Source organism: Paramormyrops kingsleyae, chromosome 10 (assembly GCF_048594095.1).
Source record: "Paramormyrops kingsleyae isolate MSU_618 chromosome 10, PKINGS_0.4, whole genome shotgun sequence".
Classification (NCBI taxonomy): Eukaryota; Metazoa; Chordata; class Actinopteri; order Osteoglossiformes; family Mormyridae; genus Paramormyrops; species Paramormyrops kingsleyae.
This window is the reverse complement of record NC_132806.1, coordinates 27,831,627-27,849,673: the sequence shown is the minus strand read 5'-3', so window position 1 is coordinate 27,849,673 and position 18,047 is coordinate 27,831,627. Positions and strand designations below refer to the sequence as shown.

Here is an 18,047-nt window from a genome sequence, read left to right as displayed (position 1 = left end):
AAAGAAGGCTGCGATATTTTCGCGAATCAAGAGCGGAGTTCCGCGCAAAGACGCCAAAAGCAGCCAATCGGCTTCGGAGCGATGTGTTGGAACGTGTCAACCGATTGGAAAGAATAAAGCAAGTTTCTTTCCAGACACAAAGCAATAACCAATCGCAAGTGCAAAGGAAACGATTAACGTAGGCAAAGGAGTGGGCATCTTGGATTTAACCCGCCTTCTACTGATTTTAGAGAATAGTTTGTGCCGAAAGCCCGCTTTCCTGGCCGGGTTAGTCACAGTTTCGCGGTAAAAGCAGGTTCAAAATGAAACAGTGTTACAAATGATAAAAGATATGCAGTTTGCTATTTATTAAGGTGGTTTAGCGCGTTTACTTGTGGATATTTTGTATTACATTTTACAGGGAACTGTGTCAGACCAAATGTTTAAATATTGCTTGGGGAGATTTTGTTTGTACTACGATTGAGTGTTTGTACTATGTGTAGCCATTGCAGGTGATGATTCAGGTTTTACTTGGTCAGCTTCATTGTGAACATGCTACAGAGTAGTCATGTACTTCTTTAACCGGAGTGACACAAACTCTTGGACCCATTTCTGTGTCGTGGAGATTTAAGCAATTTCCTCCGGCATAATTGAAGTATTCTGATTTTGGAGATGGGGCTGGTGTGGTTACATATACTAATACTTCGCGTGATTTATACTTGATGCTTAGTAAAAAAATGTTTTTGTTTTGATCGCTTGTACAAGTTATACTGACTTGACAAGTTTATGGCAAGTTTTAAAGTACAATTAACCCAAACAACAGATTAGTCTTATATACGGATGGAAACTAAATTGAGCCCCGGATTAATTTTGATTAAATATAAATATTCCATATAGTCAGCAAAATGGGGAAATAATGGAAGGCCAGCTGGTTGGGGGTTCTAATCCCACTTCTGCCCTGTCTTTGGCGTTGCGTGTCCTCCCTGTGCTGTGTCAGTTTCCTCTCACTGTCCAAAGACGTTCAGTTATGCTATATGGTGTTGATCAGCGCCTGTGGCCTGTGATAGGCTGCTGTCCCATCAAGGGTCTACCCCAAATCTCGTGCCCTGTGCTGCCTGGACATGGATTAAAATATTGGAAGCATTATATTAGTTAGTTTGTCCTCTAGGTGGCACCATTTGGCTTGTATATTGGCACGTGCAGTGAGCAAAAGCAGTGGTAGTGATGGGCAGCTTAATCATGCAGTATCTGGGAAAGAGCAATTAAAACGATTTATGTGTCAGTTGCGCTGGAACTCATTGCTTTATGCAGAATACTGTTTTAACATTCAATATATTTTATATTGTAGGCTTTCATACGGTATTGTATCGTTTGTTTTTCCTGTCAAGGAATATGAAATGGATAAGAATTTTACGTTTTAATAGTTCCCGTTGCCACTGAGACAAAGGCACATTTTTAGCTACAACGGTAGATATGGTTGTACTGTTAGTGCACTGCCAATAGGTAAACAGCACTCCAGTTCCTCAGTAAATAAATTCAATTCATTATAGTTTTACAAAGCGCCTTTCCCAGCGTGGCTGAAACAAAGTACAGTACGTCTTGTTGATGGTAATTTTGAGTGGCCTGTATCAGAACATTATTTTAGGAGAAAACAATAGCGGACCGTTCTTTTAACGAGAACAACAACAGCAGTCTTCGGACTAGGAGGTATGAGGGATCTAAATCCAAAAACACCGTTTCTGAAATATTTCATTATCTTGCAGTACTTGCATATGGTTAAATATATTTTAAGTAGTCATTTGTCTGACAACTTTGCTTATAAGTAATAGTATGCATAGTGCATAAATTGATTTGTAAATAAGTCGATAACTTAATCGTCCATCCATCCTTATGTTGGCATACCTAGAATCAAAATGTTTCATGATATGTAACAAAGTTTCCACCAGATGGCAGTAAGTCTTTAATTGTGAAAGGGGGCGGTAACGTTTTGTCATAATCAATCCCATCCTATCATCTAAGCCTGGAAAAATAGCTATAAAATCCATGAGAGTTTGCATCAGGTTACTGGCCAAAGAAAAAGCACGTAGCCCAAGGGCGTTTAACATTTGGGAGGTTGAGATCTCCACCCATTAATCATGACGATGTGATTATTTGGGGGGGGGGGGGTGTATTGGGTGCCCCCCCCCCCCCCAATCCACTCAGTAATTTACACCCATGGTGTCACCTTTACAACGTAAAGCTCCTTTTTTTAAAATAAGCGTGACAGTTAGTTGTGTATACCTACCCGCAACGCAGCTGCTCAAGAAAATCCTCTTGCTTTATGGTTTGCATTTTTCCAGACTGCGATAATGGCGGCTCTTGACGACGTGTTTAGCAAAATAAATGCTTATCCTGAGCATGGTGACTGTGAAAATTACTCCGATTCATAACAGAGAATAACAGTAAACAGAGCAGGAACTGCGATTCCGTATTTATTCCACGAAAAATCACGGTTAGTGATTTTACTGGGCAAGACGCCCTTGGAACTGCGACTTACGCTCGCAAGCTGCAGAGCGTGTAGTTTTCATATTTTGATATGTTTTTAAAACACATTTTCGATATTTGCAGTAGAGTTGCATTACAATAACGTGTGGGATCGGATACGGCTGCTAGTTTCTCATTACTGGTTACCCCCCCTAGGAATACAGATCAGTGTTTTTCTCTTCAGACATTTGACGGATGTTTCTAATTATTCCGAATAACTATGTCCTTTTAGGTCTTAACTCCAGTTTTTGCTAGAACTTTACCGGGAATAAAGATGTTTTTTCTTAAGTTATGGTCGCGTAACTTGTTTCATTAAACTTTCTATTAAATCATGAAGATGAACTTTATACTACACTGGATTTTTTTTCCTGTAATCCCCCTGACAAAAGCCGGCACGTCACCGTGCAAAGACACTTATGAGTATGATTCTAATGAGTAAAAATACACTACAAGAACGAAACCTACACTTTGTACATAAAGACATTGCCCTACTTTGATATTCATGGGTAGTTAAGAAAATGATATTTCTTATACCAAAATATCACTGAAAATAGGATTCGTTCATTTGCAGCTTTTTGGGAATCCCATGACGCAACGAAAAGTGTAAGATTTCACGGTTATCGCGCTGTGTGTGAGGCTGTGAGGCCGATGATGAAGGCAGCGCCGGCTCTCTGTCTCCTCCCAGCCCTGTTGTGGCTGGGCGGGGCTGCAGCGTCTGGCGCAGAAGGTGCAGCTGGTAACCGGGTGCGGAGGACGGCTCGCCTTTAGCACCAGCGGTCCCTGCTTCCTGTTGTCCCAATGTCTTTCCCAGCTGCTCAGACCGACTGGAACAAAAAGGGTACACCCAGAACCGAAACTCTTTCTGGCTCACATCTTAAATTTCCGTCCCAAAAAAGCTCAGTAGACATTTAAGCGCTGCCTATTTCACTAGATCAGAAAGTTGTTACTGTACAAAGCAATGAATAATACTGTTGCATTTAGGAAAAAGATATTGTGTTAAAAACGAAGTCAAAGGCCTACTTCATATAATTCTAAATTAATAAAAATTCCTGTCTTGAAACTATTTAATTCACCAGAACCACACGTGCAGTCAGCCATTTTTTTCCCCAGAATTTCAGACATTATCTGGATCAATGCATAATTACTGTATTTGGCCTGTGTATTTTAATTTTTTAAATGTAAGGAGTTGCGTTAAAACAAATTTGGAAAAGCCAGTTTGTAAATAAAAATGTGACAATTACAAAACATTTCAATAGGGCCTACTGTAAATCCATAAGGTTTGCAATTAAAAACAATATTTATTATTTTTTTAATGCTGTATTTCTTCCCAGTTGTTTTCAGGTATTACCACGTTTATTTTTTGTTGTGGGTATGTTTTTGCAGAGAGTAGGGGAGTGAATAGATGAAGTGCAGAATTTAAAATGCATGCCAGAAATTTTTTCTCCAACAGACTGTTTTATTGATGTTAATAGTTATTAGCTTGCTCACATTGTCGCCAAAGTCAAACTGTAAAGTGGGAAAAATCTCAACCTGCGAGATTTGGTTCTCATGGTTTGAAGAACGTGTCCTTTTATTGGTATAAATTTGAAAACATTTAACATCTTGCCTGTTTGCGTAACAGGGAACTATTAAAAACAAGAAAGAAAAAAAAAAACCCTCATGACACACACAGGGCTACACTTCAAATAAAACAAGGACAAAAATTAACCCACCACCAAAACAGGAAAAAACACTTAAAAAGTATTTAAAAGCAAGAGAAAAGAAAATTTATTAGGAAATTTTATTTTAGTCTTACAATTCTTGCCAAATGGAACTGTATTTATTTCAAGCGCTGATTATGCGGAAAATATCATTCCGGATTTCAAATTTCGTTTTCCTGGAGCTCCATCATTACTTGACGACTTACACAGTCCAATCCATCTGAGCCAAAGGCACGACACCCAACCTTTGCACCATCTGTCTCTCCATCTCCCTCCAACTAATTGACGAATCTGTTTGCACAAGCAAGATTTAGAAAGCACTGGAAGGAAGCTTGTTTGTTTGCGCTGGGTGACAATTAGGCTGATCTGTGCATTTTTTTTTTTTGTTTTTGTTTTTTTTACATTTTAGTGGTATAGGCTGTTAAAGGAAAGGATTAGCACCGTTGAAGCACTTTTAATTTAAGGTTAGCACCTCATCTCGCAGATGGAGGAATCTCTAGAGACCTATATTTAGATGACAAGGTCCTTGTCGACATCCTCTGAAAAACAGAAAACAGCCACGTGGTCAGTATTTTAAAGGGCTTATCACCATAATGGATTCTGACAGACTTTTTGATCAAAATGTGGTTTTTACCACAGACAAGGCATTTAAGAATATAACCCATATACATCACCAGTCAGAAAAAACTGCAGATTTTTTTAAATTCTTGTTAAGCATTGTGAACAACTATAAATGACAATATAAGTCAAATAAACCAAATTTCCTTCTGACATCTTATTATCTGGCCGTGTGGTGATGGCACAGTCAGATTCTAGGCTGTCCTTTAACTTTGCATTAGTTAACGGTTTCATTCTATGAATCAGAGCAGAATTGAATGTCCCTTGTAGAAAGATTGTCTCAAATTTTCTCAAATTTTCTCTGCTGTTTTAACTGCTAGAGGAGGTTACTTTGATGAATCAAAGATATGACATTTTCTTGCTAATAAAGGTACTGAAATGGCGAATATACTGTAAATTTATTTATCTCAGTATGTGCAAAAATTTTGACTGGTAGTGTTTGAGTGTGTGCGCGTGTATTTCTCAATCAATGGACACAGACGAGTCTTGTCGTGTTTGTCCATGTACGGATGTACGGATGTACGGATGTACGGACAGGTTGAACCTGAACGAGAGGGTAGCATCACTTACGGTCTTTGATGCCAAAGCAGCCGGCCCATTCTTCCAGGGCGATGTACTTATCATTGTCGGAGTCGCACTGCTCGAAGAACTGGGTGGTGCAGTGTTCCATGGGAATGAGGGGGGCGCGCAGGGGAGCCAACTCAGTGTGGGACAGATACCTGTGTCAGAGACAGACACACAGGAAGGGGGATGGGGGCATTTAGTATTATGAGTCCTATGCAATGTGTGTTTAGGTACACTCCGTGAATTGCATTGTGGGTAAGACTATGGGAGCTGACATCACGTGACCCAGGCGCTTTGTCTGAGGGGGGGGTTTCATAAAGGTCCGCAATGTGATTAGAGGCACGAGCCGCAGGTAGCTGGAATACAAACCCGTCAACAGGATGCTGGTCCAGCTGGCCGAACTGCCAGTGCACTGGGAAGATGTACATGTTGTAGTTCTTCTCGAAGTCGTGGGCCAGCAGGTCCAGGGAGTGGTCACCGGCCACCAGCCTCTTCTGATTCTCGTAGATCTTCTTCACCTATGTGCGAGATGGAAAGGCATTAATGGTGCACATAGCCTTTATGACCACAAATGGTGAACAGTGCATTCTTCATGCTCAACATGCTGAGCTAACAGTTGAATGGTCCTTTTATTCAGTGAGTAACATCTGTAGAGCATCTGTAATATCTTGTGTAGAATGATGGATTTTTAAGGTGGTAAATAATATTTTCACATGAATGGAACTTGTACCCAGATAAAGAAGGAGTGGCCAGCGTCACCAATGAGCTGATGGGGGGCGGAGAAGTGAAATACATAATGTAATAGAAGGGAGCCAGTAGTCCCACTAGGTAAATTGAGGTGGGGGGGGGGGGGTCGCAGTTAAACTCACTCTGAGCTTCTGCTTCTCGGTCAGCAGGTTGTTGTCTTCATCGCGCTCGTAAAGAGTCACCAGCACGTTCTTCAGCCAGTCCCTCATACGCAGGGGAAATTCGCTCAGCTCATTATCCAGGCAGGGAGCAATGTCTGCCGACGCAAAACAAAAGGGAAAAGGGCCGTGTGAAGATGACTGCCAGCACCTACGAGCTAACATCCACTGAGCGGCGTTTGAGTCAGGCCAGGTCATCTTACCCATGGCTAATAGAACAAATGGATATCTTCCTTTACAGGATATCTTTCCTGTACAAATTTCAAGGATATTCCTACTGTGTGGATTTGATACCTTACAGCCTATGAAAAGGAATTTTTCACAGGCTGCAGTAGTGACCTACTTGTGACCTAAACTGAGTATCTTAAGGTCTGTGTCCTTATTTGTGTTAAAAAATGCAAGACAAGCCACGGCCTGAAGGAGAGGCCCTCCCTCCAGGGGCCTGTTGGTCTGTCAGCCCTTCCCAGCAACCTCTCTGCCAGAGTGCTGATGCAGTCAGGGCTCCACGATCAGCCTTATATCTTTCTCAGGCGCTTTGTACTTGCTGCTAGGGGCATCTCCTTGTAGGCTTCTGTTTACCCAGACTCCCCTGAAACAGATGCTACTCACATTTGCAGGGCCCGATGTAGTCCAGGTGCAGCTTGTGTCCCTTCTTGGTCCCCTCCAAGGCGCACTTGGAGGTGAAGAAGTGGCAGGAGGAGTCATAGGTCTTGTTGTCTGTGCCACAGACCTGAGTGGAATCAGAGCATTAATTGGGGAATGTAGGTTAGCTTGTGGTCTTAGTGGGTTGACTTCACCTGAATGGCATTTGGCAGTGTAGACAGAGAGGGATGCAAATCTGATGTTGGCTGCTGATCAAGGGATCTGGACACCTGACTCACGAATACTAGTGACTAGAATGATACAAGTCGTAAGCCAGGTTGTCAGATAAAACCGGTACCAGTGGCCATTCATTGTCCCCATCTTCGGGGTCCGGCCCATCAATTCTGTAGAGCAGTGTTTCGCAAACTGATCTTCTGGGACCCCTCAGACGGTCTACACTGTTGCACCATTCCAGCTCCCTGCCAGACAGTCCACATTTTTGCTCCCTCCCAGACAGTCCACATTTTTGCTCCCTACTGGGAGATGAGAGGCACCAAAAGCATGGAGGATCGGTTTGATAGACACTCCCATGGAGTACGTACATGCTCATACTCGCTTGTGGCCTCGGGGCAGGTGGAGGGGTCCTGGCACACGCAAACCGGAGTATTGCTCTCATCAAGCTCGCATACCTTGCCCTTCTTGCAGTGGTGGTTGAGGCAGGGGTCTGCATGCAGGACATACAAATGGGGGTGAAGATAGCTGCACCAGGAAAATGCGGTTATATTTTAGGGAATGATTATATGTTTCTACTTGAAGCCGAAGAACGTTCATAGCTCCCGAAAAGAAATTTCATTCGCTGTCTTTGCCGTGGGCAGAGTCTGTGATTAAATAAATAAGACTTCAAAACTGCCTTCCCTAAAAATGTATAGCCGAGTAAAGCGCATAATTATAGTTGTGTGTATTTTAAATGAGGTAGTCTTTCATTACTTAGGTTTCACTGGTCTACATGTTTTGCCACATTTCTGTTAAATGTGCAGAGGTTTTCGAATGTTTCTAAAATCTTCAGAAATTTTTGACCTCTTGCTGAAGTGTTTTGTGCATTATGTCATGGACAGATATCTTTTTAAAGTGTGCATCTTCTGTTTATTTCACAGGCTAAAAGAATAGAATCTTCCAGGCTGTAATCATTATCAGGGTTTTTAAAGAGGTCTTTTTATCTGTTAATGAACAGGGGGAAACCTGGCATCGTCACATCGGTGCTGAAACTCACTCTCTGCAACAACACCCTCCTCGACCTCGATGGCCTCATCAAACTCTCCGGTCTCCACCTGGACTGGGTTTGCGCCCACTTCCATATCCTGCACCTACACAGGGGACAACCAAAAAGTTAATGGCAGGCCTGCTCTCTTCCACCTCTCTGCAAACACCTTGTTTTTGAGCTGAAAGGCGAGAACTGGTTTACAGGCACTGCGCGTAAACGGTCCGGTTTCCCTGCTCGCATTGTCCAGGGGACCCGGGCAACCGCTCAGGCATCCGAGCGGACAGACAGTGAGGAAACAAACATGCCGTGGCTCTACTCTTGGTTACACGTGACATCCTGCATTTGCTCACATTTTCCTCAGCAGGAAATGAAGTGAGACTCTTAGCATGAGAGCATGCCTGTTACTGGACTGGGGAGGGGAGGGAGCAGGGTTTGCAGTGTGGGGAGGGGGGTTAAACTGTGTTCTGGAGTAGGGCTGCTGGGGGAGTGTGTGGGAAAGACCATTGGACAAACCCCTATATCGTTTACTCAGTCTCCCACAGGATGGGAATTCAGGCCCCTTTCAGTGCACATCAACACTTGTCCATGCGCATGGGGTTTCCACTGGAAAGTCGTATGGTCCTGGACTTTCGAGCACACCAGCCTTGGCAAAATTTAGCCCCCAACATCCCACAATTAATGGATCCTCCACTTTGCTTACCTCCACTAAGATTTTCTCTTCTTCAGTCTGGAAACAAGCGAGAAAAGACAATTAGCGACCACTGCCCTATGGTAAGTCTCATGAACATATATTTACAAAGCTAGAAGAACAAAGACCTAAAAGATTAAGTCACTTTAGATGATGGTATATTTTACATCTATGACCTTTCTCTGTGCTATACAAATCTTTCTTTGTCTTTGTGAAATGTGTGGAATTCGGGAGCAATTCAGCATTCGGGAATCCAATCTCGACAGTCTCTCACCGGGGCAGCCAACACCTTGCCAGCCAAGCACAGCGCGAAGATCAGCCACATCCGCATGATTCTGGGGGAAGAACAAACACCACTGTTAGCCACTGAAGTAGCAAAGGTGCCGGTGGTCGCCACAGCGTAAAATCATTCAACGACAATGCAGGAAACACCTGCTGTGAGAAGTTGATTGAGATAAATGCTTATAATTGTACGGTGATTGTTGCTTGGTTGTGTCTGCCGGTCATGGTTGATAATCCCGGTTGTTGACATTTAGTTAACGTGAAATCCAGTGGCATCTTGCATTGTAATGCAAAATTCAAGTTGAGGTAGTAAGGAATTGAGTGCCTCTGGCATCTCACGCGTACACAGGGCTCGCCTTGGCTTGTGCGGTGTGTCCGATCTTGCAGAAGCCATGTGTGAGCTTTGACAGCCAACCATGCCTAGACACAGGTCCGGTCTGACACGTCATCAAGTCCAAGGACAGTACTGTAGATGAAACTCAACCAAATCCGATGTTCTAGTTTGGAGAAAATCTTGTTTCCTGGGACAGACCTGGGTTTGGTCTTCTTCTAGTCTTCCTTCTGAGTCCCCACCTCTCAGAAAAGAGATCACCTTGGGGGGGGGGGACTCAGAAGGAAGACTATATTCCCATATTGCCTGTTCTCTCCCCAACGTGTCAGGGAGTCTTTTGTTCCTCCTTTTGCCACTCCAACCAAGCCGGGAAGCAGCGGAGAGAAGACAGGAAGATGAGGATGGAGCTTGGGGTGAAGGTCTTGCTCTACAGCAATGGGAGTCTGAGGCACTTGTCGTTTTGGACAGAACATCTGGGTGGTTATTCAAAGCAAGACCGTTCATTGAACATGCATCTATTACTCACACCATTATTGTTCAAATATTTAACTTGGTTTATCATATCACTAAGTATCTCTATTCTATTCTATATTCAAAATACTGCCACTGAAGAATACTTGTCATTACATACAGGAAATCTATAGTGTCAGCAGCATGCTTACATGAGTGCACTGGACAGGCCTTTGCTATTGAGTTTACTGCATTTTTTAAACAAGATTTTCAGCTCTGGAATACAGGTAACCCCCAGTCCTTTCGCCATATTTTTTTTCTAGTTACACGGATAAGGAACACCATCAGGAGAGATTGTAGGGCTTTTGGGCAGAATCAGCCATGTCTTTGGGGGTGGAGGAGAGAGAAGGAACTTAAGTATTGCAAAGCTACTCTGAAGCTGTTATCTACTCAATGATACTGTTGTTGAGTGTTTTGTTCAGGCACCTAGTGATGCAAATGTTGCCTGTGGAACAGTAAAAATAAAAAACGCTTTAATGTTTTAATCCATCAAACCATCAGTCTGTTTTCACGACCATGGAAATCCCAAAGTGTCCATTCAGGAATTCCAGTCCAGTATGATAGGGAATTATGGGGATATCTGAGGAATGTGTGCATTAGCTGGTCCTATGAGCAGGCATGCCCCGCCGAATCCAACATCACATCCCAGCCTTATGGAAGCCCTGAGGGTGAAGGGATGTGTACTGTGCAGAATGTTCTGCTGGTTCTGCTCCCGTGTGACAGAGAGGTGCTATTTCACGGACATCTCCGAAAACAGCTTGTGTCAGCGGACTCGGGCGGGCGGGGGAGCCTCCGGCTGGTGCGGGCCTGTCTGTGTTTACCTTGGAGGGGGGTGCTGTTTCTGGCGTGAGGGCACGGCTTGACGTAAGAACGAAAACAAATTATTTTGCTTGGAAACCAGTTCCGGTCATCAAACGGGCCGGAGGGAAAAGAACCTGCGTCCATGTGAAAGCTGCCTTTGTCCCTCTGTATTTCATTTTGAGCAGGCAAACATTGTAAACAGCATAAAGAAAACTGTCCCACTAAGCTTGGGTCCTTCAAAGTCGGCGTGACCTTTGATGTAACTGGCCCTCAATGGATATTCCATCATGAAAGTTGGCTAAAAGGCTCTATACTGTGCTACGCCCCATAGTTTGGGGCCATGACCAGTTTCCGTAGTATTGGCATATTGGCATATTGATGGCTAAAGCCAGGCTAAAAGCAAATTCAGGTGGTCAGTGACCTTTGACCTCTGCCTGCTATTTCCATTTTTGGTTTCTGGGAATGCCCCTGTCTGTGGTCCTGCTGATTGACAATGGGGGGCTATAGTGAGGACTGGGTCTTATGGGATCAAGATGATGAGATTTAGCCCATTTAATGAGTAGCACCCAGCTTGTGTGGTAAAAACACAGGAAAATTCTAGCTGATTACATCACCAGTTTAAAACTAGCCTTTTTCCTGCACCTCAGTCAGTACCCCCCTCCCACCTGCTGCACCATGACAGCAAACTGCACAACCAGTTTTACTTTCACCACATGTATCAAAACGAAAAGCATCTACACTATTGGTCAAAATTGTGGAAACACCTAGCATTTTTTGCATTGTGTTTTTAAATTAACTACACAAGTATTGCCAGTAATATTTAAAAACAATATTACAAATTTCATACATTGGGCCATTAAATAAGTAACTGGAGCAAAAGTTCTATAGTCTCTAAAAATTGGAAGTGTTTCCACCATTTTGACCACTAATGCTATTTTCAGTTTTTTTTTTATCCCCTCAATCTGTTAAAGCAGTGATTCTCAGCTGGTTTGATGCATTTCTTTGATTATTGTTTTGAACCAAGTTAAATTCGCAAAAAAATAGAGCTGGCAGTGATTTCTATTTTTTTTGACTGCTGAGAAAAGTGCATTATAGTGTTCCAGGTGAAGGGAAGCTTGTGATCCCCGAAGAAAGAAAAAACAGAAGGAACAGGACGGATCGGCGAACAGAGCTGAAACGTGATCCGTCATCGTGGCAGGACGGACCTCCACTGAAACCGCTGAGCTGGGACAGCAAAAGGGGGACGCGGAGACAGACAAAGGCCGGAGTCAGAGGACACTGAATGAGCGAGGCTGTCTGCGAAACCCGATCCTGCCGTCAGCTGACCTTGCCGCCCCCGCCTGGCCTCTTTGTGCCTTACAGATAAGCTCTCTCAGTCGCCGGATCTGAGAACTCGCCTCCCCGACGTACAGGGGCTTTATCTTCCTCTAGCGATTTCGGCATCCTAAACATCTCCCGATCTCATTTCCTGCGGCACAAGGTGGTGTCGAGCCGACGCGTCTGCGCGCATATGTGGCAGGAATGCGCACATATGCGGCTGCCAGAAGTCATACAGATCCTCGGCGTCACGTTTGCACATTTCTGGAGCCGTCCTGCTGTCCTCCGTCACTTGGCGGAAATGTGTACATTATTTTTATTTTTTTTTGGAACATGGAGGAGAAGAAAATCAGGAACATCATCTTATCTGATGCTATCTCGCATTTATTTGGAAAATATGGTTTGCAGAAATAATAAGCTTCCACTGCATGCACTGATTTTTTTTTTGCGAGTTCTTTTTGGAGTTTTTTAAAAGCTAACCACACAGTAGCTCAGTGACACTTAAGAAACCCTGTTATTATGTCTAAATCTTGCTTGCTTTCATCCTAGAAGTACGAGTTACCCTAGCCACCACCCTTCCCCCCCCCGAAACACACCCACACCCGACTCCACCTCCTGATAAACCTTTTCCATCTGTAAGGACCCCCCCCCCCAACTGCCAGCATCACTGTTTACTTCTCCAACTCGGATTTATTGTCGAGTCTCCCTGTTAGCACTATCCCCCCCCCCCCCCCCCCCTAAAAAAAAAGGCCTATGGCATCTGGGCAGCAGCTTCTTCCTCTCCCAGGTGGCATTTTGTTTTGGGGCCCCTAGCATACCGTCCCCCTGTTAAATGTCCACACTTCTGAGCCCCGGCAGGTCCGGCCGTGTGCTGACCCCCCCGGCGACTGGCCCAAAATGTGATTAACGGTACTTTCCCAGCAGTCCATGGAACCCAAGGAATGTGTAAAACCACATTCAGCCAAGTGACTCAAGCCCTCTCCTATCTGAGTGTTGGATCCCGGCCCGAAGCGACTGAGTCTCTCTGCGTGACGGAACAAAAAAAAAAAACAAAAAAAACAAGCACTGCTTCGCTAAATTGATTTCAGACTGAAACAATAAAAACTCAAAGATGGATCGCAGAGACAGAGCAGTTCTGCGGGTGGGAACGTGACTGCACTGTTGTGCCTGAGTTGTGCCTCATTGGAGACCCCCCCCCCCCCCCAGCAAGGACGGACAGCAGGTTTTGACACTCTCCTGACCATCCGGAGGAAGAAGATATCTGCCAAGCCTCCACAACAGCTGGCTGGGGTTGCCTTGGAAACACGCATTCTTCTACTGCGTGCATTTGGGAGGGTCTATTCAGTAGGATGTCTTCCCCCAAACTCTTTTTTTTTTGGGGGGGGGAACTCTTTTTCCCCTGCCCCTCCCCCTGCCTATGTGGCAGTCATAACTTTGAACATCGTCCTTTTACAATGTTATTTTGAGCCCTGAGACTGTTTGTCCTTAAGCAGATAATCCTGATTATTCTTTCTCCTTAACAAGCGACTGGTGGGACAATTCGCAGGAAAACCATGCAAGTTTTTTCTTTACAACTATATTAAGTTACTCACTCATCAGCAAAAAAAAAAAACTTAATTGCTTACTTTGACAAGACCGTCCTATCCTGCAAAAATTACTCAAATATTATTCCCGCAGGAAAAGAGTGGGCAACTTGACATCTCAGTCACTTCATGCAAACATAAAGATGCAATTCATATGGTCCAATACAACTTTATACACTTAATAACTTAATAACCATCATAGTTTTTCCAGGTTTTTTTTTCTTTTGCAAAGACTAAACTTCGTCCGTATGTATCCACAAGCTTGCTTCTACACAGCACAAGTATGCACTTTACAAAGGTTTTCAGTGTTTTTAAAAGCTACAAAAAATAAGACTATTCTTAGATTTCTAGTGGCTGAATTATCAGTAGAAAGCAGCTGTCCGGTTGTACTGAACAGCGCCAGGGAGTGGGGGGGGGGTCCCCTTACCTTGAGTGTAGAGCAGTTCAGCCGAAGAGGTACTCTGTCGTCTCTGACCCGAGAGAATCTAACAGCGGCCCCCACTTGGGGAGGAGGCAGTAGTGGGGGGGGGGGGGGGCAGCTCCGAGCGGCAGGGCGGGCTCTGTCAGACTTAACCCTCTGTTCACAGACACACGGCTGTCCTGCATCCTGTCTGAGCTCAGTATGCCCTGGAAGTACGGTTGTTGTTTAAATTTGTTCTTCTATTTTTCAATCATGCCAAGTTTATTTATCCCCCCCCCCCAAAAAAAAAAAATGGATGAGGGATTCCTGAGACATCCAGAAGCTGCTCTCTAGTTAGTTGCTGCTGAGGAAGACAGTTTCTTTGTGGAACATGGATCCCTCCAAACGTAGCTGATGAAACTATCACTCCTTGACTTTTGTCTTATCGCAGAGTGACCCTAACCCAGACAGGCTTATATAGCGAACTAAGGAATTAAATCAAATTAAGATAAGTTAACTTTTTCATGAAGAATTTCTGAATGTTTTGACTCAGTAAATAGCTAAAGGACTTGAAGACAGCGACAAAGCTACTGATGTAGCAGCAATTAACATGTATTTTTATGGCTAACTTTGCTGCCGCACACCTCTGGGACCCGGGTTCGAGTCTCCGCCCTGGCTCCATGTGTGCGGAGTTTGCATGTTCTCCCCATGTCATGTCATGTCGTGGGGGTACCTCTGGGCCTGTTCCCTGCCTTGTGCCCATAAGCTTCAGACTCCCACAACCCTAAATAGGACAAGATGGATGGATGTTTGTCCTCCAGTGCGGCACTGATGAAAGGGGGTGATGGAGGTCTGGCAGCATACTTTCATCAGTGTCCTGGACAGACTGTGAGTTTCAGTGGGTACTTGTGACATCATTTCCTGTTAGCTGTGATTGTCCTGCAGTCAGCTTTCACCTGTGACATGCAGCTGTTAGTCTGCTAAACTTCAGCTTTTTCCAGTAGATTTCAGGGGTGTTTTCTTGTGGGGAGGGGGGCAGATGGTGGTTGTGTCCATAAACACCACAATGTTTACTTACAGAAATGTTCAGCTTTCCTGTAGCACAGCTGAACTGAACAGATACTCCAGTAAGAGTTAATTATCCAGGGCTCCGGCCCCAGTGTTCCCAGTCCGAATGTTCCATTCAGACATCAGAAAAGTGCCCATCCGGTCAGGACTGCGGTGATCTCTGATGCGGTGCACGGAAGGACGGGGCATGCCCTGGCCAGGCAGGACACACACAGACACACAGCAGGCAACTCAAAGTCATCAATCCATGGCTCCTGTTTCTTGGGGGGGGGGGGGGGGAATTAAGCGAAAATGAGTAGTTGTGTAATGACAGGTGGGGTTAATTCAGTCTGTTAGGCTGAGCTTTCAACTAACACTGTAATTAAAACTTCAGTTAGTTCTTATTGTACATTTCTGCCATTTGTGACCTTCAGAGGAGAAGCTTTGGCTGATGGTGACAGACCACGGGTCGGCATAGCAGCAGAGTCTCAGCACCAGGGAACATACACCAGTGGCCAAACTTGTGAAAATGCCTAGCATTTTTGCCATTACGCTTTAACAATGAATACACTAATATTGGTGATAATCAAAAAATATTTATATATATATCATACACTGAATGATTAAATACGTAACTAGAATAGAATAGAATCTCTAAGAATTGGAACTGTTTCCACAATTTTGGCCAGTAGTGTAAGGCCACATGATTCAGCACCAGTTCCCCTGACGGACCCTGCAAGATCCCATCTGCGATGGATTATTTATGTCTGCCTCTGCCATGCGGACGAGTCAAGAGAAAAACATCTGGATAACACAGGGCGGGGGTGGGTGTGGGGGGGGGGGGGGGGACAGCTGCTGTAAGACGTGGCACTGGCGTCCTCCCTTCCATCTCAGGATGGGGAGCAGAGCCGTAATTAGTCAGTTTTCAGGATCTTCCCACGTGGCGCTGTCTGTGTTCTGAGGAAGCAAGTCTGTGCGAGGAACCCGTCCCGCTAAACCAGAGTCCGGAACACCGCCAGACAGCACACACCTCAGTGTCCCGGCCTGCGTTCACACGCTTTCAGCCCTCTTCTAGAATGTTCCGGCGTCCTTATTTTCATAAGGGCTAACGCCTCATTATAACCCACTGCCCGTTACTTTTGCCTAGACGTTGGCTCCACACCCACGTGTCCCAAACACCTTTCCGAGGAGTGAGGTGCTGCCGCGATTTTACATGACGCAGCGGATATCGAGTGCTTCCCCCTGCCTTTTTCCAAACAGACTTCGCATGGAGGCTTTACATTCTCCCATGGTCCTGGCCGCTCTCAGAAAGGCGCCTTTCACTGCAGCATACTGTACCTGCACTTCCCTCCACACTGGCCCAGTGACGGAAGATTATGTCACCTTTTGGCCCCGATTAAATGACACTCTTTAAGATCTTAAATTCCGCTTTTACTGGAAGAAGTCGGCCACCGTGGCCCTCCGCCCCCCCCCCCCCCCCCCGTGTCAAAAAAACCACCCGTGATTCCCAGATGGGCCTCTCTGTCAGTAAACGCTGACACGTGTCAGTCAGGAGAATCGCTATAGCAACCCCCGATTCTTCGAGAGAGTCGAGGCCCGTCGTCCGTCTCTGTGGTCTGAAGCGACGTCTAAAGCCGTCATCACGCCGTTTGGAAGGAGAACCTCTCCGTTTAGAGGCTTTTCTGCGAGGACAGAGTCATACGGGACATCGCAGTGCCTTTTGTCTCAGTACAGGATCAGCCGTCCTGCAGAAATGCGCCGGTCAGCACTCTAGACTGTCACCAAGCGCTCAGCGGGTGGGTCCAATGACAGTGACAGGGACACCATGGCGAAGGACTGGACACACAGATCATGAAATGCAGATGAACAAGGGGGCAGCATAAAGTAATATCCACTTCCTCAATGGCAGGATCCCAGGAGGATGGGGGGGCATTCTCAGTGATGATCCAGAAGGCCCCCACTGCCTGGAGCAGAGACCAGGGCACAGCTGGGGGAGGAGACAGGGTTAGCAAAATGGCAGGGGGCATGAAAGTATAAGGTTTTTGATTCAGCACAAGGGAGACACACAAGAAACCAAAGAGACTTTGGTTTGGGGAGAGCAACTGGAAAGGGGTGTGGGATAGAGCACCGGCCCTGCATTCCCCCCCCCGCCCCACCCCCCCCCCCCCCCCCCCCGGCTCCTGGCTTTGCTTCAAACCCTTTTATAATGTATTAGACAAACCCAAAGAGGAAGATATGGGTGGGTCCATGGTGACATTCCAAGACACACAGATGAAGTTCGACCTGTAAAGAACGTGAACCAGTGTTTTTCAGTCATTTTTAGGTGTGCAGGTGTGATTGCCTCTGATTGGATAATGTTAGGTGCAGTTTTTATGTATATGTTTATGTGTATCTATATTTTTTTCCCTGCTTGGTCTTTGGGCCTCTGTCTCGTAAGCTGGTATGTACCCTCAGGAGTAACAGCAGAGATTTGTAATCTCCCCCACCCCAGTGGGCCTCTTGTTCCGCGGTGTCCTCTTTTAAAGTTTGCCGAAGGACCACAAGCCGACAGGGGTTAGCCAAACAGGAGACCGCCGTGTCCCAAATAGCTCCTGGGTACCTGAGTTTAAAACGGTTTACCGGTACCGGTTTTGAACTCACAGTCTCCTTGTAAACACCTCTCACAGAATGACCTTCAGACACCTGGCCGGTTTAGCGCGATCCTTCATTTTCCCCAGAAATGTTCCAGGAATTCAAACATAGTTTGTGTTCCAGTCAGAGACTTTTATTATGGAATCATCAGTATTTCCACAACCCCCCCCCCCCCCACCCACTTTCCCAAAGGTACCTCTCTGCACTCACCTCCCAGTCGACCCCCTCCCTTCCCAGGCCCACAGTGTCACTTAATTCCCGTAAAATAGACCACCGGGCCTATGTGAGGCCTGTGCTGCAAGACAAAAATCTGCAGGCGAGTCCG

The 18,047-nt window shown here is 45.3% G+C and overlaps 1 protein-coding gene across 1 annotated transcript; it reads right to left on the bottom strand.

Moving 5' to 3' along the window:
• Positions 1 to 4,245: 4,245 nt before the first annotated feature.
• Positions 4,246 to 14,198, bottom strand: sparc (secreted protein, acidic, cysteine-rich (osteonectin)). The gene is made up of 10 exons (XM_072717635.1): positions 14,072 to 14,198; positions 9,095 to 9,155; positions 8,833 to 8,859; positions 8,142 to 8,235; positions 7,474 to 7,595; positions 6,899 to 7,019; positions 6,254 to 6,387; positions 5,754 to 5,902; positions 5,391 to 5,539; positions 4,246 to 4,741 (listed from the first exon to the last, which is right to left on the bottom strand). The coding sequence occupies exons 2-10, from the start codon at positions 9,149 to 9,151 to the stop codon at positions 4,713 to 4,715; spliced, it is 882 nt and encodes a 293-aa protein (XP_072573736.1). The 5' UTR covers positions 9,152 to 9,155; positions 14,072 to 14,198; the 3' UTR covers positions 4,246 to 4,712.
• Positions 14,199 to 18,047: the final 3,849 nt, after the last annotated feature.